This window comes from Mytilus californianus, unplaced genomic scaffold (genome assembly GCF_021869535.1).
Source record: "Mytilus californianus isolate M0D057914Y unplaced genomic scaffold, xbMytCali1.0.p SCAF_4, whole genome shotgun sequence".
Lineage (NCBI taxonomy): Eukaryota > Metazoa > Mollusca > Bivalvia > Mytilida > Mytilidae > Mytilus > Mytilus californianus.
The window spans coordinates 5825876-5851562 of record NW_026262690.1 but is presented as its reverse complement, the minus strand read 5'-3'; the positions used below and the strand labels follow the sequence as shown (position 1 = coordinate 5851562).

General features: G+C 32.2%; 1 protein-coding gene across 1 annotated transcript in view; it reads left to right on the top strand.

Annotated features, from left to right (window-relative positions):
- The window catches only part of LOC127737332 (fibrillin-2-like), an 86688-nt gene that overhangs the window by 5468 nt on the left and 55533 nt on the right, over positions 1 to 25687 (top strand). The window contains exons 7-35 of the mRNA XM_052247934.1: positions 722 to 972; positions 1698 to 1819; positions 2250 to 2308; positions 2666 to 3033; positions 4102 to 4214; positions 4897 to 4964; positions 5234 to 5490; positions 5870 to 5982; positions 6244 to 6311; positions 6737 to 6999; positions 7527 to 7643; positions 8119 to 8232; positions 8654 to 8770; positions 9179 to 9295; positions 9961 to 10074; positions 11407 to 11526; positions 11875 to 11988; positions 12984 to 13103; positions 13510 to 13623; positions 14604 to 14717; positions 18584 to 18697; positions 19264 to 19380; positions 19698 to 19811; positions 20817 to 20912; positions 21065 to 21082; positions 22191 to 22304; positions 22576 to 22689; positions 24190 to 24309; positions 25045 to 25158. Coding sequence (XP_052103894.1) covers positions 722 to 972; positions 1698 to 1819; positions 2250 to 2308; positions 2666 to 3033; positions 4102 to 4214; positions 4897 to 4964; positions 5234 to 5490; positions 5870 to 5982; positions 6244 to 6311; positions 6737 to 6999; positions 7527 to 7643; positions 8119 to 8232; positions 8654 to 8770; positions 9179 to 9295; positions 9961 to 10074; positions 11407 to 11526; positions 11875 to 11988; positions 12984 to 13103; positions 13510 to 13623; positions 14604 to 14717; positions 18584 to 18697; positions 19264 to 19380; positions 19698 to 19811; positions 20817 to 20912; positions 21065 to 21082; positions 22191 to 22304; positions 22576 to 22689; positions 24190 to 24309; positions 25045 to 25158 — 3764 coding nt within the window. The remainder of the gene's footprint in view (positions 1 to 721; positions 973 to 1697; positions 1820 to 2249; positions 2309 to 2665; positions 3034 to 4101; positions 4215 to 4896; positions 4965 to 5233; positions 5491 to 5869; positions 5983 to 6243; positions 6312 to 6736; positions 7000 to 7526; positions 7644 to 8118; positions 8233 to 8653; positions 8771 to 9178; positions 9296 to 9960; positions 10075 to 11406; positions 11527 to 11874; positions 11989 to 12983; positions 13104 to 13509; positions 13624 to 14603; positions 14718 to 18583; positions 18698 to 19263; positions 19381 to 19697; positions 19812 to 20816; positions 20913 to 21064; positions 21083 to 22190; positions 22305 to 22575; positions 22690 to 24189; positions 24310 to 25044; positions 25159 to 25687) is intronic.

The window sequence follows — 25687 nt, the reverse complement described above, 5'->3', positions numbered from 1 at the left end:
CAGAGATATGATGAAGTAAAACTCTGCTTTTAATATGACGAATGTTGTCTATTGGTCCATCAACTGGATGTGATCTTTTGGTCATTACCAATATCAAACTTGGTCTGATTATGTCCAAAGAAAATCCTATTGGTCTTTGGGTTGTAGGTAAGGTCAAGGTCAAAGTTTCTATTAGTAGACTGACATTTGGTTTCTAGATGTTATCATTTGAACCATACATCCAACTTTTACCAAACTATGTTAGTTAATGCACCATGGGAGGAAAAAGTACATATTAATTTTTAGGTCACTAGGTCAAAGGTAGATTAAATTTACATATAGAATTTTGTAAAACATCCGTTTCTGACTTTTATGTCTTCTGACTGGCCCTTTTTCATGGTCCATTGATCAATCTTTAATTTGGTAATTTCGGTTTCTTTAAGTAATAGGTTAACTATCTTTGAACTATACAATGATTGTAAGGTTGACATGTCTGTTTTGCAGAGTTAACCTGACCATGACCTAATTTTCATTGATTAGTATTGTATTAACTATTATTGGGGTGTAAATTAATAATACAACAGCAACATTACAAGGAAACAAAAATGTAAAAACCAGTATTAGGTTCTGATATTGTAATGAAAGCTTAAAATAAGTCTTTGTGTACACACTTGAAATTATTACCTGAAGTAGGTAATCCCTTTCCCAAATACCATGATATGGTTATGATTTATATTTACAGGAAAGATCCACACCATTTAGTCCGGGTACAACTCAGGTTCCAAGGACTGTCATCCCCAGGAATGAAAGAACTAGTTTTAAATATTATAAAAGACCAAGCTAAAAGAATTATGGTAAATCAAAGGGAGTATCGAATGATAGGAACCCTTCTGATAGAACCTGTTAGTGCATTAATAGATATAATCAATGGAACCATTGACCTAGATCCATCACCAACTCCGCCTGTAAGACCAACACCCAGTCTTCCTCCAGGTAAGAAAAACATAAAAACTTATTCACTTTGATTAGCAATAATAATGAAAAGTTGAAGGAATGTGTAATAACAAGAAGGTATCCATTTCATAGTAAAATTTTGAACGCTAGCAATTTGAATATCTGTACTACTCTGAAACTAGCATTCTAAAAAATACCAGTAAATAGATAGACAATCTTCCTTAAAGGGTACATTGATAAATTTTTAAGTCATTAACTGAGTTCAAATATATAAGTAAGAGATGTGGTATTATCACAAATTAGACAACTATCTTCCACAGACAAGGAAGTAAATAGCTACAGGATTTTAATTTTTGAAGGTTTCTATTTTCACTTTAGTGTTTAATAGTAGTGTATTACCTTTTGGTTGACTAGGTCAGGTTAATAATCTCCATCATTATTATAAATCAGATTACTACAATATCTAATGTGTTAGTAAATACATAGTATTGTTAGCATCTCCGTGCTACCATCCTGTTTCTTCAAGTTTCAGTTCTTAGACTCTAGTTGTATGTCACCATTGTATTCATTTCATGCTTGATTGACTCGTGTTTATTTTCATGGTAGCGTTAATCTCATTGTACGTTTTAAAGATATTTAAAAAAAAATGAGATGTATTATTTTAAGACTTTTTTGTCCAGCTAGTCTCACGTTTTAATTAATGTAAACATTATTAATATTTAGGAAGCTTGTGATATACATATGTAAATATTCTTCCATTTTAGACACACGTATGTTGTTAGCAGAAGTGACAGTATACCTATATAACCTGACATGGAATGATGGTCTGAATGTTATATCCCCAGGTTCTCCTGCGTTTAGTCTGGCATTCAGATTCTGTAAAGATGTAAGTTTTTCTTTAGTTCTCATACTTTATATTTTCAATTTAGGTTGGATTCAGCTCTGCTGTTTTCTTTAAAATTATCTAATGATTGGAGGTAAAAGATACTTTGATTAGATTTAAACACAAAGAATAAATGTATTTTTTTTATAGTATTGTTCATCTGTACTTATGTCATTATGGTCAAAAGATCAATATGTTAATTTGTGATAGTCTTGTATGTCAATTGTTCAAACCGTTGCTTATCAGTAGAAAAACAAAACAAATAAAATCATATCTCTGTTAAAACTATTTTTATATCATTGCATAGGGTAAACATAGAAATTATTTAATCCTTGATTTTATATAATTTATGTGAAAAAAATATTAAATACGTGAATACTAGTTCTTAAACATTTTTGCTGTAAATTTGATTTCCTTTGTTTTCTCATTATAGATGGAAAGATTTCATATAAATGATCCTGCATACAAAGGATGTAAAATGCTACAGTTTATGTAAGTTTACATGTGTAAAGATTTTAAAACAACATTTCTCTATGGACAACTATGAAAATCAAATAAATTTTAGTAATGTTATCAGGTTATTGCATTTGATTCAAAGATATACATGGGATTAAATGACATTTGATTTGAAACTTTTATATAGTTCCTTTTGAACTAGATCAGTGGTGTTTTAAGGAATATCTTTCATTGGGTGAATACTACCCCCATTGAATTTATGTTGGCATGATGTTTCCAATCTTATGGTAAGACCAAATTGTTCATGTTACATTTTAGACATGTTATCTGTGAGACCTTTGATACATCGATTGCAATCTGAGAATAGTAACTTTCATTTATTTTGATTTGTAGATCACCAGACCCAGGCAAAAGTTACTCTAAAGCTAGGTTTCAGTTGCAATATTCATATCCATACACATTTACAGCTGATAAAGTTGTGTCATTAATCAAGACCAATGCACCAGGTCCTTTTATGAAACCAGATCTGGATGCGTCAGGACAGAACCTAGGGACATGGCTTGTTGGGGACTTATTGGTAATATTAGAAGGTGTCCAGACAGCAGTGGACTTGACCACAAGTGTTACTATCATGCCACACACCACTGCTAGTCCATTAATAACAGGAAGCATTGTAACATCTACTGTATATGTTGGCGGAGGAACACCATCACTGCCACCTGCAACAATAGGAGGAACAACTACAGTCTATGTTCTCTATGGTTTGTATTACATTATTACAGTAGACTTACTTTGCTCTTGTAGTAGAAACTGTTGCAATCTTTTAGAATATTTTTTTTTATTCTGTAACTTTTGTATCATACAAATGGTTACAGTGAATTTGTATTGCTAGAAATTCAAACATTCATGTGTCGTCTTTTTATTAAAGGACCCCACTGGAAATAAGTTTTACTAACTTTTGTGGGTCATCCTGAGATATTAGGCTACAGTGTAAAATCTAGTCAAGTTAAATTTCACTCATTTCTAATCTAGTCTAATCATATTATCAAAATATCATGAAAATTTTCATAATTTTATTTTTTATTTCTTAATTTAAAATTTTTAGTAAACATGTATGTCATTTTAGTGTCTATAAACTATGTCTAGTGCTATATCTGTGTCTTTGTAACATTTTGTATCTGTCAAATTCATGCCTTTTTATCTTGAATAAATATATATTTTAAAAAATGAAAAAAAAATGTTCATTCATTCCTGTTTGATTATGTTCACTTTTGTAAAGTATTTACATTTGTTGTAAAAAGTTTTTGTGGTTTATGCATATTTAATGGTTTTATTGGTTTGTAAATACAAAAGCTAACAAATGGACCAACAATTGGTGAAACTTTCTGTTTACTGGCTGTTAAATGTTTTGGTTTGAATGTACCACAAAAATACATGGAATTTATTTCCTTATACTGATATTGTAGTATTTGGTGACAAGATATGTGTTTTTTGTTATGTTCGTTTCACAGAAATCTATGACACTAAATCAACATGGCAATCCTCTTGCAAAGTACAAGTATTTCATGTGTTACATAAATAAAAGGAGATGTGAGTATATGTCAATAAGATAGCCAAACAACACAAAAAAGACATTTAGATGTAAACCTACATTTCTCAACAATAGCCAGGTGTCATATATCAAGATCCCTTTGTCTAAAAAGAGGAGGATAAGATAAAGAAATACTATCAAGATCTGCCATCAATACCTAATTTCCCAAATGATCCAGAAATACTTTAAGATAAGACAAACAATAATCACTAGCAAGGTTCAAATGTTTTAATTGTAGACTCTACTCATGCCAATCTGACCTATGGATTATATGATTTCCAATGGACACCAGAACTCATGGACAAAACTTCTTATAAGTTTGCTAATCTTCAAAGGGACTTTTGTGATGATGTAAGTAACTTTTAATTTCAGGACAAAGCAAGTTTGTAGAATCTTATCTCTATTTATAATCATTTGATAGAGTGAAGAATACTAAAATCAGTGGGCAGAAGGAATTAAAGGATGATTCTGTTGTTTGAACTATTTTAGAGTTACAGTTTTGAATGTCTGTTAGCTTCTGATTCTGCATAATGTAATCATAAAATTTTCACATATTAAGTATTACGATAAAAAGTGGTAAACAAAATGCTATAATCCTTTAAATTCAAATTTTATACATTTGATTCAATCTCATTACTGCATCTAAGATTTCTTTACCTATTGTACTTTGCTTTCATCAGTCAGTTTTTTTATCCTAAAATATCTGACTATTACAACCTATTGTGTGATAATTACCTGGTAAAATATAAAGGAATTCACTATACTTAGTGTAGGTAAATATTGTCTTGGTTGAGTCAGACAAATGAACTATAAAACACAGAATCCATGACAAATGTCACCTGGCGTCAAATATTGTCATGGTTGAGTCAGACAAATCTACTATAAAACAAAGAATCAATGACAAATGATGTCAATCATTACACTATTTAACACAGTCAATCTATACATACAATACTTTGAATTTCTTGACTTTTCTGACACGTTTTCTGTTACTAGGGAAACCAATATTTAAATGATTTGTTCTGCATTTCAGTTGAAGTCCTACTTTAGTGTATCAAACCTTCAAGGACATATGAAAGAATGTATGATAGATAACTTCCAGTGAGTATAAAACAAGGCATTTTACAATTAAAGCTGGTATCATTTCTTACCATTGACCAGGAAAATAGGGCAAACATTTTATATGTGATCTTTATCATGAAAAAAAGATCATCAATGATACCAGAAAGTATTGTGAATTATTAAAGAAAACCTTTTAAGTATTCTGATTTTATGATATTTTGTATATCATGTTGTTTTTTGTTACAATTCTATGTAGTCCAGTCTGTATTTTTATAAAGTTCAGTGTATTTCCTTTTCATATTTTGTAGGAAATTTCCGACCAATGTGAACTTTCATCTTATTTTCGACACCCCATACGGCCAATACCTGAAGGACAATTTAACTCAGGTATTCCGAGATATAGCTCCTCATGACAAGAAGGGCAGCTTTGATCTGGTTGATGTTGGTGATCTCAAACTAATATGGGGTCGAGGTGATACATTTATAATTCCTACAAACTATACCATGTCTGCCACAGCAACCATACCACCATGGGTAACCACCTCACCTCCTGTTATACCTTATTGTAAGTAAATGTTTTATAGTTACGAGATTGTCAACAAATCTGTAAAAAATTTTAAAATACAAGAAAACTTTTTTTGGCATTATGTAGGTTATGCTTGATTTATCTAACCACATTAAAAAGAACCATTGAGAAGTGAGCAGTATTGAAAAACATTCAAGGTAAAAAAATCAGTATCTGGCTTTGCAAAAGATATATCTCTGTTCTAATTGTGAGGCTGTTTTGTCCACTATTTTTTGGGTAATATTATAATTATATAAAATAAAAAAAAAAAAAGAAATCCCTAAGGCTTAAATAAGTATGCATATCATATTCTTATATTCTTAATATATATTTGAAACCTATTTTTATTAAATGATTGTTCAATATATTTGTATTTTAGCTGCTACGCGACATGAATACCTGTGTCACCTATACAACAAAACCTTACCACAAGAATACTCAGATCCTACCACTTACATGTTCAATCAACAACAAGAAAACATGTGTAAAGATGTAAGTATAACTCAACCTAGTAGGTATATTGTACTACAAAACTAAAAAATTCTTATCGTAGACTGCCTTAACAAGTAAAACTGAATATACAAAGCACAATCAGGCCAATTTTTGTTGAAAAATACAACAGTTGCATATAAAGCAGAAAGTAAAACTAACTGTTTGACTGGTAAAAATGTATTTCCTGGAGAGGAACTTTTTTTCTTTGTTATAAAACAAGTTAGTAGTTATAGTAATTGATGCTTTGTGATATTTTATTAGGTTGTCCGTCTTTTTAATCAGAGTGCATTCCAGTCAGAATATTTAAAATGTGAGCTGATGGATTTCGGGTGAGTTGTTCAATTTTATCATATTTAAAACATGTCCGCTATTTTTTTCCCTCTGTTTGGATTTTTTTCTTAATTATACAAGAAGAAGAAAAATAAGTATTTTTATTTCAATTTTTACAAGTCGATAAAACTTATATATAGCAAAACCTAGTCAGAAAGCTCTATTTCTGTCAGGTAATTAACCAAAAGTGCATGATTTTTTCATAAGAAATTATGTGTTTTGCACCGTTTTGTAACTCATTATTTTATGTTCAGTCTCACACCAAAACTGATAAAATAAGACATTTAAAAACAAAAAATTACTTAAAGCTTGTTGCAGTTCAAAATCAGTGAAAGCCAATTTCATACTTTATCCCATTTACATATTTGAAATACAGTTAGATTCAGCACTTACCATGCAGCAACTATGTATTTACTTTTTTTAGATTCTTAGTGCCTAAGACAGTTAGATTCAGCACATACCATGCAGCTGCTTTGAGTCAAAACTATGCACAATTAGTTTTGGAATCACTACAGAACAAAGCTCCTAAAGCTTATCTAGAAGGAGATAATTATTTCCGATTAGGGAACCTATTACTTGGAATGGGAACCTGTCAGATTACAGTCCATGCTAGCAATTATACATTTGATTATTCAAAGACTATTGGACCATCAATTACAGCTACTGCTGGACCTACAACCTCATACAGTAAATATATTTAATTTAACACCCACCTTACAAATATTTTACAATAAGTGTCAGATTTATTTGTAGTAAACTATGAATAAAACATTCAAATAGGCTAGTACCTGACAAACTAAATCACATACTTAATTCTTGCCATACTGATAGGTATTGGGAGGTGTCAAACTTACGAAGCACAGCAACTGATACTCGTTTCTTGGTAAACAGCTGTATAAAAAAGCATAATGTATAAGGATTTTCATTTCTGATAAGAAATGTTATGTTACCCTTTAGAAAAAAAATATTTCGAATAATGTTGGTATTTTGTGTTTAATGATGTTGTATGTATATCATGGACAAAAAAAGGAGTAAATAAAGTTGAAATAGATTATGAATTTAAAATATTAATTATGCTTTTACTAATAATTTGTTACAAAAATTGACCTAGTTATGACAGTTAATAGGAACTAAGTATGGCATATATATATAAAAGAGCAAAAGTGCTATTTCAGTTATATGGGTCTTTTAGCAAACATTGGTTTGTATTTTAGCACTGGTACCTTGTATGGCCAACCCATGTGCCAATGGTGGTATTTGTATGGGTAACAGTGTGGGAGGATACATGTGTCAGTGTCCAATAGGATTTACAGGAACAAACTGTCAAGAAGGTTACTATTTAACAAATAGTTCATGATAGTGAGGACTATATGGCGGTCTGAAGATCAGAATATCACTATAACTCCAAAAATTTATGGACTTAAGCAATTTTCACTATTTTGAATTTTTGTTATTTTAACAGATTTTTTATTTATATTGAACTTATATCAATCTGAAAAAATGTTCTGACATTTATCCCTTCATTGTTGATATACAAACATCAGAATGATATAGAGACACCAAACATAGAAGGTTTATCCTAATTAGGTAAATGTTGAACCAAGCAGGTACAGTAAATTTTGTTGTCATGAAATTTTAAAATCAATTAGCTTCGTAATCAGTATTGTATTAGATTTTTTTATTTCTGTACATTATTTCATAATATGAAAAGAGATGCTTACAGTTTATAACAAGTTACATACATGTGGAAGTGAATAATTTGATTTGTATAAATGTTTTATTAGACATGTGTAATGTGTATTCCAGATGTAAATGAGTGTGTAGTAAACTTGTGTCAGAATGGAGGATCTTGTGTCAACACATTTGGAGGATATTATTGTCAATGTCCAACTGGGTGGTCTGGATCTCATTGTGAGATTGGTAGGTTGTAACAAAGTCAGTTTGGTTGTTGGTCCTTGTTTTATACCATTTCAAACAATTACCTTAAAGGTTTGGGAAGTAGGGTCAAGGATTATAAAATTACAAAAGCACTGTTTTAAAGGAAAATCGTGAACTATTTAAAGATCTTTTTTTTAAAACTTCAATTTAGTAATTTAGATTTACAAATGACAGTTAGCAAACAGGGATTGATACGATACCAAACAGTTGGTCAAATCACTGAAACAGAACAGCTTAAGAGAACACGGATTTTAATCAGTTGGACCTTTTCAATGTTAAATTAAAAAAAATGATACCTGTCCCACAATTCTTCTCCAATTGCTATTTTGTTATGTCACATCCTTTCCTCTTTGTATGATGCATTTCTGTATGATTTCTTTCATTTGAATCTTTTCATTTTTAGATTTCAACGAATGCCAGAATCCTAACCAATGTCTCTACGGTGGCACATGTGTTAACACACCAGGTTCATACTTATGTATGTGTGTATCGGGGAGATCTGGAACCAATTGTGAATTGGGTCAGTATTGAGGACATTTCTATGTATGATAGTCATTTCTGCATCAGGAAAATATTGTAAATTGGATAAATATATAGGGCACAAAGTATCAAAGAGAATAGTATGAATTGTTTTAGTATATAAGCTCATACAGAAGTTAGGAATAGTGTAATTAAAGTTTGTAAAGATGAGTAAACAGATATTTATGTTATGCATAGTTAGAAATCAAAGAGCTTGGTAGCACTAGAGGAAAAGATGGGGTTTTGTCCCTTGATATCTGTATTTTGTCAATAAATAATTCATTTAACTTTATTTGTGTTCCTCATTACAGAAAAAGGTTTTTCATATATTTTTTTTTTAAATAGCTAGCAATATTTCATGTTTAATTGTGCATTTATATGAAATTTGATGAATTTTTACTTTCAACAGATATAAATGAATGTTTACAATTTGGAATCTGTCAGAATGAAGGAGCCTGTGTAAACAGACCTGGTGATTTCTTCTGCTCATGTCGACCTGGATGGACAGGCACTTTGTGTGACATTGGTAAGTTTTAAACAAGAATATGTTCTACTAGTCATAACCACAGATACTATAAGCAATAGGTCAACTATATTTGCTGTATGGAATGATTGCAAGTTGTACATGTATTCTCCCAGAGTTTATATAACCTTGATCTTACTTTCATGGATCTTGATAACATTAAGTTGATGTGAAATCTTTAGTGTAAAACTCTCAACATAAAATTTAACCATGATCAATAAAGCAGGCAATATATCCCATTTTATGTTACTACATTATATAAGATGTCATTTAAAAGCACAATCTTTTTACAAGGCATGAAAGACTTCAAATTTTGTACCTTTTTTTAACATAGCATCTCATATGTTTTTTATCAGCAAAAAAAAAATATTTTAGGCAAAGCCAAATGCATCAGAATTTACTCATTTAAATAGATGATCAATGCATGTTGGACACTTTCTTAATGGAAGAAATGCTAAGAGTTTTTTAGAATTTATTTTTTAAGAGAGATTTAAATACCAAATCTTCAACTTGCAAGTCCCTGATTATTTGTGAACTCTTGATGTTTGTTTTCTTGTAAGCAGTATTATATGAATTGTCAATTTTAGCGAAATAAAAATAAAGATATATTCCATGCAAAAATAAGCAAAATAAGATATATTATGATATTAAAATTTCCTTTTCTTTAGATTTGAATGAATGCAAGGTCAATATCTGCCAACATGGTGGTTCCTGTATGAATACTCTTGGGTCATTTGTATGTCAATGCCCTCCTGGTTGGACTGGACAGTACTGTGAACGAGGTAGGAATTTAGTCATAATGTGTTAAACAGAATTGAACTACCAATAACTGAACAGGAATTTGACAGATAACTTTTTTTAGCACTCTTTAGATAAACACTATGATGAGCCAAATGATTTGATGTTTTCTTGTAAATGTAAAAGAAAAAAAAACAGTCCATAGTACATCATGTAAACAATAAGCAAGTGTAATTGTATTGTATATATTCTAGATATAATGGAGCTGTTGGATTCCTTGGTTTATGTATTGTAATGTGTTTTATTTATATTATAGATATTATGGAGTGTGTGGAATCCCCTGGTTTATGTATTGTAATGTGTTTTATTTATATTATAGATATAATAGAGCTGTTGGATTCCCTGGTTTATGTATTGCAATGTGTTTTATTTATATTCTAGATATAATAGAGCTGTTGGATTCCCTGGTTTATGTATTGTAATGTGTTTTATTTATATTCTAGATATAATAGAGCTGTTGGATTCCCTGGTTTATGTATTGTAATATGTTTTATTTATATTATAAATATAATAGAGCTGTGGAATTCCCTGGTTTATGTATTGTAATGTGTTTTATTTATATTATAGATATAATGGAGCTGTTGGATTCCCTGGTTTATGTATTGTAATGTGTTTTATTTATATTATAGATATTATGGAGTGTGTGGAATTCCCTGGTTTATGTATTGTAATGTGTTTTATTTATATTATAGATATAATAGAGCTGTTGGATTCCCTGGTTTATGTATTGTAATGTGTTTTATTTATATTATAGATATTATGGAGTGTGTGGAATTCCCTGGTTTATGTATTGTAATGCGTTTTATTTATATTATAGATATAATAGAGCTGTTGGATTCCCTGGTTTATGTATTGTAATATGTTTTATTTATATTATAAATATAATAGAGCTGTGGAATTCCCTGGTTTATGTATTGTAATGTGTTTTATTTATATTATAGATATAATGGAGCTGTTGGATTCCCTGGTTTATATATTGTAATGTGTTTTATTTATATTATAGATATAATGGAGCTGTTGGATTCCCTGGTTTATGTATTGTAATGTGTTTTATTTATATTCTAGATATAATAGAGCTGTTGGATTCCCTGGTTTATGTATTGTAATGTGTTTTATTTATATTATAGATATAATGGAGTGTGTGGAATTCCCTGGTTTATGTATTGTAAGGTGTTTTATTTATATTATAGATATAATGGAGTGTGTGGAATTCCCTGGTTTATGTATTGTTATGTGTTTTATTTATATTATAGATATAATGGAGTGTGTGGAATTCCCTGGTTTATGTATTGTTATTTGTTTTATTTATATTATAGATATAATGGAGTGTGTGGAATTCCCTGGTATATGTTTCAATGGTGGATCATGTATAAATCTACAGGGCAGTTATGATTGTCGATGTGTCCAGGGATGGATGGGTCAGAACTGTACTACAGGTAGGCATCCCAAAGGGGATTGAATTTAACTTAAAAGTCATGTAGATTATTTGAAGTATCACCTTGTTTGAAATTAATATCTCAGTAAGTTGGAATTGTGTGAAATGTAAATCATCCATGATACAACAGTCTCATTGAACAATGTTGAAATAGTCTAGAAGCTTTACAGAATTACACTGAATGAAATTCTGAAAAAAATCAGACATATATAGTATTTCTGAGATAAAATTTCTTATGACAAAATAATTCTCCATATCATGTATTTGATACACAAAGTTAACAATAGATGTTTTTTTTATAGTACTATGATAATTTTGAGCAATACACCTATGTATGTTTTTGTTTTAGATGTATTTGAGTGTGCTATAAAACCATGCCTTTTTGGTGGTATTTGCAAGGAGTTACTGGGTGACTATAAATGTATTTGTCCACCTGGGTATAAGGGCAAGAATTGTGGCCTAGGTAAGTAATAGATCATAAACTACTATTATGTTTTTGTCTTACCTTCAAAATAAACAAGAATTGTCTAGTCGATGATGAGTAAATGTTGGTAGGATTATCAGGTGATTATGAATGGACTACCACACCTAACTGTGTGTGAATGTATTGTGATCAAGGTTAAGAGTTTTTTTTAAACTGAATTAAAGCCCAATCAAATTTTCTTTATCAATTAACATTCATCATTTCTCCAGTCAGGTCACCACTGGTGTCTCGTGATGTACATTCAGTGCACCTGTTACCTCTTTGTTGGTGGTCAAGATTTGACCCTAACAATCACCACCTAAATTGTAGTTAGATATGAAGACTAGGATATCGACGTGCACATACCTATCAATTCATCTTTCTCCTTGCTGGATTATTAGTCAAATGTTCATCTTTTAAAAAACATGAAGACATCGTCAGTCACATGCTATGCTTCACTACATCAATTCTGTTTCCTTCAGACAAAACAAAATAATTTGAAGTAGTCATTATGCCAAAAAACTGTTATGATCATATCCAAATTTAACTTGCATCTGGAGACAAGTTATTGGTAATTAGATTGTATTTAGCTACATAAGTCACACATGTAAACATTTGATTGGGAAAAAAAGAATGAAAGATAGAACATTTCTTTTTCAAGGCATCATTTAAAAAGTTTTCAATATTTTTCTTTACTTGTTCTTCACACTGAAGTTAAATAGAGGCTTTGCCATTGCTCAATAATGGCAAATCTTGACCATTAGTTAGTTTGATTCTATAATGAAAGCTAAATAAGATATCTAGTTTGATTCTATAATGATAGCTAAATAAGATATCTAGCTTGATTCTATAATGATAGCTAAATAAGATATATAGCTTGATTCTATAATGCATATTTTATCTATCTTAATTTTATAATGATATCTAGTTAGATATTCTTTCAGATTTCCTTGAAGCTAACATGGTAAAATTTATGTTTTATTGATTTCTTGCAGAGATAAATGAATGTGCTGAATTTGTCGATATTTGTCATAAACATGGCCAGTGTATAAATACAGTAGGATCATACCAGTGTATTTGTAATAAAGGATGGACTGGTGTCAACTGTTCTGTTGGTAAGGTTAAAAAAAAGTCACTTGCTAGTTTGGGAATTCATAGTCTGAATTATATTTTTTATCTTTCAGAAATTATTCAACATCTTCAATTCATTTATGGAAAAGTTCATTTTAATGTTTATTAATTAGCCATATATATTCACCATATTTAAAACAAAAAATATATGAGAACATTTATCGATGTTTAAATTTGTATGAAGATGGAAATATAAGCTTAAATTCATTGTGAAAAGAACATCAAAATTGGAAAATGGTTGTATTTTCTCCCTCTTTCTAGGGAACACAGGTCTGTTTTGGCAGAATCAAATAAAGGTATTTTGAACTTTGTTGATTTTTGTAACAACTACAAATGTATCAACAAAGTGGACCATGACTAAGGGAAAAAAAAAAATTATTTTTTTACCAGATATCGCTGAATGTGTGAATAATCCCTGTTTGAATGGTGGAACTTGTGTCAATCATCCAGGTTATTATGAATGTCTGTGTCCATCAGGGTTTGATGGAGTTCACTGTCAAGAAGGTAGGGATTCTTTCTTCTGTAACATGAAAAACAAAAACCAAGCACTCTGTCACTATTGATTTATCAATAAGAAACATCCTTGAGTTTGAAAGACTATTGATTAGCTGTTAATCACTGTTTTCCTAGTCAACATCAATGAGATAGGCTTATGGTGTCCTTTCTACTCGACTGAGAAAAACCAATATCAATCGAGTAGTGTGATATGAAAAATTATCACAAAAAAAAAATCAAGCAGAAACCATCTGAACTTTTACACTAAGATTTACAATAAATTTTCTGGAGTAATTTAAATTGTGTGAAGCAAACACCTGTATCTTAAAAACAAATTATTTAGTCCCAAAGGTTTTGGTTAAGACAGGCTTTACTGGTGGAGAGTTGGATAAGAATTGGTTCTTTGGCAATCATACCACATCTTATTTTTTATTTACTGTACGTTTGTATGTTATATTAACATAATATTTATTCTGTCTGATAGAATAATTTAAGCTTTTGCCAGTAATATTTGTTCTGTCAGATAGAAGGATTTAAGTTTTTGCCAGTAATATTTATTCTATCAGATAGAATATTTAAGTTTTTGCCATTAATATGTATTATGTCAAATAGAATAATTTAAGCTTTTGCCAGTAATATTTGTTCTGACAGATAGAATAATATAATCTGGTGCCAGTAGTATTAATTCTGTCAGATATAATAATTTAAGCTTTTGCCAGTAATATTTATTCTGTCAGATAGAATAATTTAAGCTTTTGTCAGTAATATTTATTCTGTCAGATAGAATAATTTAAGCTGGTGCCAGTAGTATTTATTCTGTCAGATAGAATGATTTAAGCTTTTGCCAGTATAATTTATTCTATGAGATAGAATGATTTAAGCTTTTGCCAGTAATATAAATTTTCTACTTTTACCTTACATATTAGTATTGTATATTATACAATAGAATTATATCCAGATATTATGTTATTAATTAATTTTTTTTTCAGACAAGAAGGAATGTTTGAAAGGCCCCTGTTTGAATGGTGGTTCTTGTTATGAGACATTAGGATCATACTACTGCACCTGTCCTGATGGCTTTGAAGGTCCAAACTGTAATTTAGGTAATTATGCATGAAATTGAATAAATGCTAAAACCATCCAGATATTGATTTCTTGTAATAGTCACTTCCATTTTGTATGTTACAAAAGTTTTTTTTAAAGATTATAGATGTTGAAATCAAAATTTTTAGATGAATTATGGAAAGACATAATATAAAATGTTTGATAGGATGAAAAAGAAAAGGTCCTCAAACAGTTATGACCACCTCTGAACACTTCATAGATAAATTTAAAAACACACATCAATAAATCATTTATTGACAGAATTAAAAAAAAAAAAACGGACAGTTCTGTTGCCTTTTGATTACATTGTAGCTGAGAAACACCCTCTTGTTGCCTGTCGATGACATTATAGGTGATAAACACCCTCTCGTTTGACAGTTCTGTTACCTGTCGATGACATTGTAGGTGAGAAACACCCTCTCGTTGCCTGTCAATGACATTGTAGGTGAGAAACACCCTCTCGTTGCCTGTGAATGACATTGTAGGTGAGAAACACCCTCTTGTTTGACAGTTCTGTTGCCTGTCAATGACATTGTATGTGAGAAACACCCTCTTGTTGCCTGTCGATGACATTGTAGGTGAGAAACATCCTCTCGTTTGACAGTTCTGTTACCTGTTGATGACATTGTAGGTGAGAAACACTCTCTCGTTTGACAGTTCTGTTGCCTGTGAATGACATTGTAGGTGAGGAACACCCTCTTGTTTGACAGTTCTGTTGCCTGTCGATGACATAGTAGGTGAGTAACACCCTCTTGTTGCCTGTCGATGACATTGTAGGTGAGAAACACTCTCTCGTTTGACAGTTCTGTTGCCTGTCGATGACATAGTAGGTGAGAAACACCCTCTCGTTTGACAGTTCTGTTACCTGTCGATGACATTGTAGGTGAGGAACACCCTCTTGTTTGACAGTTCTGTTGCCTGTCGATGACATAGTAGGTGAGTAACACCCTCTTGTTGCCTGTCGATGACATTGTAGGTGAGAAACACTCTCTCGTTTGACAGTTCTGTTGCCTGTCGATGGCATTGTAGGTGAGAAACACCCTCTCGTTTGACAGTTCTGTTACCTGTCGATGGCATTGTAGGTGAGAAACACCCTCTTGTTTGACAGTTCTGTTGCCTGTGAATGACATTGTAGGTGAGAAACACCCTCTCGTTTGACAGTTCTGTTACCTGTCGATCAGGGCCTAATCTAGGATTTTGAAGAGGGAGAAGTGACTTCTCCTTCCAAGAGAGAGAAGGGAGAAGTGGTCAATTTCTTGGAGAAGTGAGATTCCATTACCGTTTCGGTTGCATCGTGTTTTCATGCTTATCACTAAGGAAATTGTTTTATATTCAATAAAAGATATACTTGCAGGTTTTTCATATGTTATTGTACACAATGTATATATAGAAAGTTCTTAATAAAAAGGTTTAGACAATATATAGTTGTTATTTATTTATTGATACCATTGTGTTCTAAATAAAATTTGTTGATTGGGACATGAGGGAGTAGCCTAGTAATATTATCATGATTATGATGCATTAAATGCATGTGCAACTGCCTCAATTTATTTAAGTCCAGAAAAAATATAACTCCCAGTTTTCCTGTTGAATTTCACATGACTGGGAATTTAATTTATATCACCACTTGTCATTATTTTGTAAAACATTATTGAATGTCCAGGACCGTGATTTTATAGGTTAGTTGTAAATTGAGATTATCGTTAAAGATTGTAAGTCTATAAATGAAAATATTTTTCAATCGCATATTAATTAACCGACAAAGAGCTAATTTCTATTATTTATTTAAAAATATCATCCATATCAAGGAAATGGTCGTGAGAAACAATCCACTGCTGATCACAACCTGGTCGAGTGTCGTACGTTTGCCATCACATTATCCATCAGCAGTCTTTCTATCTTTTATATTTCAATTTCTATTCAATCAATATAATAAATCTACCGTTAATTCCAACCTTTTACCTACCGAATAGTAAAATTGATCGACTCGTGTAAGTTGTAAAAATAAACCAAATCAGCTGAGTGATTACGCAACATCCTCAGATGAAAATTATCGTAAAATGATAACTTAAATAGATGGTCAGTTTTCCGTTTGAACAGTTTTGAAAGTTATATCCGAGGATGTTCAAAGTCGCCGTTGTATTTATCTAATTTGATCGTTGACAGTATTAGTCCTGGGTCGTTTCGAAAATCTCGATTTTCCTTGTCAGCCGCCATTTTTTTTACCTGTGAGACTTGTCAATCACAAGTTGTCTCCCTTTTACCGATTTTGATAGCGATTTGACTTCGCTATGAAGTCAGTCGGCCGGCGAGATTTAGCGATTTTCAAAATTCTTTGGCGACTTAAATCGTCATTTCGCCGGCAAGATTATGGCCTGCTGTCGATGACATTGTAGGTGAGGAACACCCTCTTGTTTGACAGTTCTGTTGCCTGTCGATGACATAGTAGGTGAGTAACACCCTCTTGTTGCCTGTCGATGACATTGTAGGTGAGAAACACTCTCTCGTTTGACAGTTCTGTTGCCTGTCAATGACATTGTAGGTGAGAAACACCCTCTCGTTTGACAGTTCTGTTGCCTGTCAATGACATTGTAGGTGAGAAACACCCTCTCGTTTGACAGTTCTGTTGCATGTTAATGGCATTGTAGCTGAGAAACACCCTCTTGTTGCCTGTCAATGACATTGTAGGTGAGAAACACTCTCTTGTTTGACAGTTCTGTTGCCTGTCGATGGCATTGTAGCTAAGAAACACCTTCTTGTTTGACAGTTCTGTTGCATGTTAATGGCATTGTAGCTGAGAAACACCCTCTTGTTGCCTGTCGATGACATTGCAGGTGAGGAACACCCTCTCATTTGACAGTTCTGTTGCCTGTCAATGGCATTGTAGCTGAGAAACACCCTCTTGTTTGACAGTTCTGTTGCATGTAAATGGCATTGTAGCTGAGAAACACCCTCTTGTTACCTGTCAATGACATTGTAGTGAGAAACACCCTCTCGTTTGACAGTTCTGTTGCCTGTCAATGGCATTGTAGCTGAGAAACACCCTCTTGTTTGACAGTTCTGTTGCATGTTAATGGCATTGTAGCTGAGAAACACCCTCTTGTTACCTGTCAATGACATTGTAGTGAGAAACACCCTCTCGTTTGACAGTTCTGTTACCTGTCGATGACATTGTAGGTGAGGAACACCCACTTGTTTGACAGTTCTGTTACCTGTCGATGGCATTGTAGCTAAGAAAAACCCTCTTGTTACCTGTCGATGACATTGTAGGTGAGGAACACCCTCTTGTTTGACAGTTCTGTTGCCTGTCGATGGCATTGTAGCTAAGAAACACCCTCTTGTTTGACAGTTCTGTTGCATGTCAATGGCATTGTAGCTAAGAAAAACCCTCTTGTTACCTGTCGATGACATTGTAGGTGAGAAACACCCACTTGTTTGACAGTTCTGTTACCTGTCGATGACATTGTAGGTGAGGAACACCCTCTTGTTTGACAGTTCTGTTGTCTGTCGATGACATTGTAGTTGAGAAACACCCTCTCGTTGCCTGTCCATGACATTATAGGTGAGAAACACCCTCACATTTGAAAAACCATTGATTATCTGTTTATCCCTATTTTGCCTATGACATAGTTGATGTTTACATTGACAATGTCACATGCACCCTTAGTTTCTAGCAATAATTTTTTATCTTAAGCGAGTAGCATGATATTAGAAATTATCACAAAAAAAAGATCAAAGTAAAAATACACCAAATAGTGATAATAAGTATTAACAACAATTCCAAGAATCAGATGTGAAACAGTTATAGACATTACCCAATAATCTAAATCTCATGTTTTAGATTGGCTGACTTTTTTCTTTGTAGACAAAAATGAATGCTTGGCTGACATCTGTCTAAATGGGGCTACTTGTAACAATGTGTTTGGTAGCTTTTATTGTACCTGTCCTCCTGGTTTCCAAGGAACACTGTGTGGAACCAGTAAGTATTGTATCTGTTATTGTTCATTTGCTCATAACTGATAGGATAAAGGAACCAGTTAATGTAGTTTCATTGAACCTGTTCTTGTTCTCAAGGAACGCTTTATTAAAACCAGAAAGAAATGTAATTTATTGTACCTATGCTCTTGGTACTCAAAACACTTTGTTGAACAAATAAGAATTGAGGATATGTTATTGAAGAAAACTGAAATTATTTTTTTTGAAATGTAGAAAGTCTAATGGAATATTTATGTATCAATAAAAATAGGAAATACAAATGAATGTAGTTTTTTTTTAACAATTTTATTTCACCTATGGTGCAAGTTGCAAAGTTACAAGATGTTGACATGAACCTTTGTCTGTAAGGCTTTTGCTCATATTTAATATATTACTATAAAATGTGTGAAATGGTCATTTTAGGTAGAATATGTTAATTTCTCATGTTAAAGACTTCGAAATGACCTACACAAATTGTTGTGATCACTCAAGCTAGACTTATTTTATACTAAGTTAATTCATTGTGAAGCAATTCAATTGATGTTATATTATAAACACTTTGAATTTCAGCTTCATCATGGTGTGGTGAACGACAGCCTTGTCAGAATGGTGCCACCTGTAATGACTTAGTTGGTTCCTACCAATGTGTGTGTCCTCCTGGTTGGGGAGGAGTCAACTGTCAGAAAGGTGAGCTTTATTGTGAAGGTTATTTGACTTTTCATGAAATTGTTCCCTGTGATGAATGTGAATTTGAATAAAGCCTCACTTTAAATCTCTTGATTTATAAAAATCTTTATCTGTCAAAATAGGATAAATAAAGGGTGTTTCTTCACTTTTTTCAATTTTCCTTCTGAGAAAAATACATTTTACACGAGATGTAAAAAATGAATAGATTTAGTAATGATTTATTTAAAAATGTTTAATATGATTGTATACATTTAAATTTTACAGACATGATTTATTTAAAAATGTTTAATATGATTGTATACATTTAAATTTTACAGACGAAGATGAGTGCTTTACTAATGTATGTGGAATGAATGCCACGTGTGTGAACACAGTGGGAAGTTTTGTTTGTAGTTGTCCTGATGGTAGGAGTGGACCATACTGTAAAGAAGGTAAACTTTTCTCCACTTTTTATATTACAATGTAGTCGAATACTTGCACTGCTTATCTAAGAGGATTGGTCTTTTCACTGTTTTCATGGACCAATACATTGTGACCAAAATTCACAGTAGGATCTTGTTTCAACTCCTTTATCAAGAAAGGTTGTTAGTAGCATGAAGATTCATTGATTAAATGTTGGAGTTTTTAAACCACCACTTTCAACGCTATTGGCTACATCGTGGTGGCCAGTGCGTTTGGCTACATCGTGGTGGCCAGTGTGTTTGGCTACATCGTGGTGGCCAGTGTGTTTGGCTACATCGTGGTGGCCAGTGCGTTTGGCTACATCGTGGTGGCCAGTGCGTTTGGCTACATCGTGGTGGCCAGTGCGTTTGGCTACATCGTGGTGGCCAGTGCGTTTGGCTACATTGTGGTGGCCAGTGTGTTTGGCTACATCGTGGTGGCCAGTGCGTTTGGCTACATCGTGGTGGCTAGTGTGTAAGAGAACCACAACTTTTGGCAGGAAAAGCAGCAATGCTAGTCAATTAAGATTGGAGTCAATTAAGCACTTGCCACATGCAGCATTCAAACTGAGAATCTCAGTGTTGGCAAGCTAGGGTATAGGTGATGAACCACTCAGCCACCAAGACCCCTGGTAGCAGTTGTAATGTAATTAAACTATTCTCAGTTTCTTATTCTATTCCTATTCTTACAGAAGGCTATTGCACGCCTATCATTTACTAGTAAACATTTTTCTTAAGACAATGATAGTAACCATTACTGGTTCTTAGATTTTAAGATTTCAGTACACATTAAAATTTTTAAAAATTGTATGAAAATGCATATCTATATGTATAATCATTGCTTTTAAGCAATTGTTACATTATTGGGGACATTTAGTTAATAAATTTATGCTATATTAGTCTAACACAATCAATTTCAGTGATAAACCCCATGTCTGAATCAATGACATTGCTGAGTTTTATAGTATTATTTAGTTTCTTTCTTGTTTTTTTTAGATGTGAATGAATGTCTGACTAATCCATGTGAAAATAATGCCACTTGCAGTAACACACCAGGTTCATACATGTGTATCTGTCCTCCAGGATGGACAGGTGTAAGATGTAATGTAGGTCAGTATCAGTAACACACCAGGGTCATACATGTGTATCTATCCTCTAGGGTAGACAGGTGTTAGATGTAATGTAGGTCAGTATCAGTAACACACCAGGGTCATACATGTGTATCTATCCTCCAGGATGGACAGGTGTTAGATGTAATGTAGGTCAGTATCAGTAACATACCAGGGTCATACATGTGTATCTGTCCTCTAGGATGGACAGGTGTTAGATGTAATGTAGGTCAGTATTATATAAAAATAAGGAGATGTGGTATGATTGCCAATGAGACAACTATCCACCAAAGTTCAAATACCTAAACTTGAATGTAAAGAAATAGAAAAAATGTAATAATAAAAAACTGAAAGTAGACAGCTCTCTCACAAACAAAAAAAAACCATAACTGTAAAATATAAGGGCATACACTACAAGCACGGGGACACATTCTACAGCATCCACATAGAACGAGCAACAAACCCTGCAATCAATATAATCTGTCTGTATTATGCCATAGATAGAATAGGGGCATTATGTTTTACGTTCTGTGTGTCTGTCTGTTTGTCAGTTAGTCTATCCATTTATCTAGTATCAAGTTAAAGGTTTGGTTTTAGGTAGGGTGTGGTCACATCCACTTGAAATGTAATACACATGTTCATCATGAAGTGGTATGTTTGATATATATGTGAAATTAGGGATGTGCCCCAGATTTCATGGATTAGTGAACAAACACGTGTAATCCTTTGGACACATATTTTTGTAAATATAAATTTAACAGAGGTGGATTTGATTTATGTATCCTCAGCTTTCTTTAGAGATAGCTTAAACTGTTATCCATTGATTGATTGTTTCTAATTTAAGGAAAGTAAAAGAGCATTTGATCATATAAGATATTTTCTGTGTAAATGTTATATTCCATATATATATATCTGGTCATGTCACTTGTATATAATCAGCAGAGTGATATCTCCATTTGTATAAATAAAAGGAGATATGGGTATATGTCAATGAGACAGCAAGCAAACAACACAAAAAAAATAACAAACATCCAGATGTCAACATAGGGTCTTCAATATTACAGACAATTGTTTATACAATATGTTGAGCTACAAATAACATTGAGTCTATAATATATGTTGATGAAGTGTACACTATGAAATGAAAGTAATTGTGTTAGTATAGGATGCATTTGGAACAATGCAAATTAAAATTCAGTAAATATTTTTATGATATCATTAACAACACAGACACTTAATTTGTTGAATTATTTTTCATCAGATTACAATGAATGTTCAAGTATGCCATGTCAAAATGGAGCTTCCTGTATTAACAGACCAGGGTTCTATGAATGTTTGTGCAGACCTGGTTACTATGGCAACAAGTGTGAAATTGGTAAGCTAGTCATTTCATATATTAGTCATTTTATATAATAATAATTTTTTTTTTGTCATGAGGAAAGTTGTACTTGAATTGTTTATTTATTCACACATGAATACCCTCCAAAAAAATTGCCAAAAAAAGGTCTTTAATTTTTTAAAGTTTTAATATGTAATTTCTCCTACTATTAATTTTTGTTTTGAAAAATTAAACAATTCCTTGATGCTTAAAGACTATTTTTGTCAATAGGATGTTGCTAAAATTTGCATTTTTTTTCTATTCTTAGAACGTAATGAATGTGCAAACAACCCATGTCAAAATGGTGCCAAGTGTTACAACACACCAGGATCATACACATGTCTTTGTAATGAAGGATGGCATGGACAAAACTGTACAATAGGTAAACAACAGTTTCTGCATGCTACTGGATTGGGGTATACTGAAGTATTTGAGAAGGAAGGGGAGGGTGTTTTGATTTCCTTAATAGATTGCATTACCAGAACTAATCAACAGTCATAAAGGGGGGAGTGTCTCTTTATTTCATTGATATATTTCAATAGATTGTGGATTCTTTTTTTCTATTGTTGAATGTATTATATAAGTGAAATAAGATGACAAAGATATTGATACTATTTCACAAATCATGGCATGGATTCAGATAAGTTATAAATGAATGAATAATCTTAATGTGGATCATATGTCTATATTTCCTCAGATATAATTTTCTTATACTTTGCCAAAATGTAGATTTTACAAAGCTTTTTTTCCAAAAAATGATAAAAAGTATGGGGTCACTGTGCTATTTTCAAGCTACAAGTCATGCAAAATTGCTCAATTTTGCATAGATTATTCATGAAAAAAAACTTTTTCTGTGAAAAAAAAGAAATCTATTGGATAGAATTTTGAAATAAGATATAAGACAATAGATTTTATAATATACTTTAAGAAAATGAAAATAAAAAAGTGTCACCAAACTTGTTTTCTTGCTACAAGTAAAAAATGAAAATTTCATTAACATTTCTTTTATAAGAATTTATTATTAGAGTTATCTACCCTTAAATGGGTAAGTTAAAAATTTGATTTAAACAAAAACAAATATTTGGTATTAGATAAAACAGTATAAATAAAGGCAACAGTAGTATACCGCTGTTCGAAACTCATAAATCGATAGAGGTAAAAACAAATTCGGGTTACGAACTAAAACTGAGGGAAACGCATCAAATATAAGAGGAGAACAACGACACAACAAAAACACAACATTAAAATGTAACACACACAGAAACGAACTATAATATAACAGTGGCCATTTTCCTGACTTGGTACAGGACATTTTAAGAAAAAAATGGTGGGTTGAACCTGGTTTTGTGGCATGCCAAACCTCCCGCTTTTATGGCAACGTCAAACACAACACCAAAATGACAACATCACATGACAGGACCACAATACAAATAAATGGGAAAACATATAGGACAAAGAAACACACGAATAATAGCTAACAAAAGGTACTAGGCTTAAAATTCAATACGCCAGACGTGCGTCTTGTCCACACAAGACCAACCAGTGACGCTCAGATGAAAAAAGTTTGAAAGCCAAAACAAGTACAAAGCTGAAGAGCACCGAGGACCAAAACTTCCAAAAAGTTGCGCCTAACACGGCCAGGGTTTTCTGCCTGGGACAATACAATAAATCAATCAATTTCTTTATTTGAATGAACAGTTGTACACATTAATTACCAATTTGTCTCAAAATTTGCAGACTTGAGCAAAGAACTAGACCAATTGTGTACTGCTGTTTTACAATCCAAGATGGTGGTATACAGTAAATCTACCTATAGTGAAAATTTTACCCAAGCTTTTAAACAACTTTCTGTATATGTATATTTGTATTTTAATCATTCCAGATACTGATGAATGTGTTGTCTTGACAACTCCTTGCTTATTTGGTGGATCGTGTGTGAACACAATGGGCGGATACAATTGTATTTGTCCTCAGGGACGTACTGGTCCAATTTGTGGAGATGGTAAGTTTAGTAGCACCTCAGTTGTAAGAGTTGTGTTATGCCCTGTGACAAACAATATAGATAAGAAGATGTTGTATGAGTGCCAATGAGACAACTCTCCGTCCAAGTCACAATGTATAAAAAATACAAGTTCATTTTGTGGTGATGTTGGGTTAAGCTTTATAGGGTATAATGATATTTGTCCCCTGTGATGCATTTTGTGGAAATAGTATTTATGGCTTGAGAGATAAGTATTTATGGCCTTAGAGGTACTTATCAATTTAGTTCACATACTTAAAACGAAACTGTTTTCTAGATATAACTCCACAATCAAAATTTAATCAATGTAAAAATATCTACACCCAAAATCCAATTTCCTGCCAGTGATTTTATGATATGGTTTGTTAAGCTTGTGCAAATAATTTATTACAGGGCAATAATTATATGTTATTTGTTAATTGTTAATAGTTTTTGTCAAACTCATAGAATTTTATTCCATTGAAATAAAAAAAAAATCATGAACTTTGAAAAACAGATATTTACACTATGTGAAATTTTAACTAACAGAATTCAAGCTTTAAGAAGTATATGTAGATAAAGAATGTGACTTATTTGTGATCACCATGATCATTGACTAACTTCATTAATTCCTCTTTTTTAAGTACACTCAAATCATGACAAATAACATGGAATTAAAAGGTATAAATGAATCTCAAGTATAAATTGTTTTCTTTCTATAACATTTGTATTTTACAGATCTGAATGAATGTTTGACCAACCCATGTATAAACAATGGTTCCTGCATTAACACTGATGGCTCCTATACCTGCATCTGTCTTCCAGGCTGGGCTGGACAAGATTGTTCTGGAGGTATGTATCATTAAATCAACCTTTATAGAACTGATGGCTCATATATCTGTATCTGTCCCCCAGGCTAGGCTGGACAAGATTGATCTGGAGGTATGTATCATTAAATCAACCTTTATAACTCTGATGGCTCCCATACTTGTATCTGTCCTCCAGGCTGGACTGGACAACATTGCTCTAGAAGTACTTATCATTAAATCAACCTTTAATGGTAAACTATAAATTTTCTCTGGATTAAAAAAAAAAGGAAGTCAAGATAAACTTTGTGTACCTACTGCAGCATGTTTAAGTCCTTGTCTTCCCTTCTACTGTATTGGTAAAATACAATAAACATCTTATGACATAAATGATTTTCCTGTATTTTGATACTAGTTTAAGAAAAAAAGCCAGAAGAGCAGGTATTAAGTTTTATCTTCCCAGTATGATTAAAGTGCTGATAGGACAATATTTTTCCAGAGTTGCATTGAAGATTTAAAAATACCTTGAATACATACATTCCAAAAAGTTTTAAAGTTCATTTACCTATAAAATA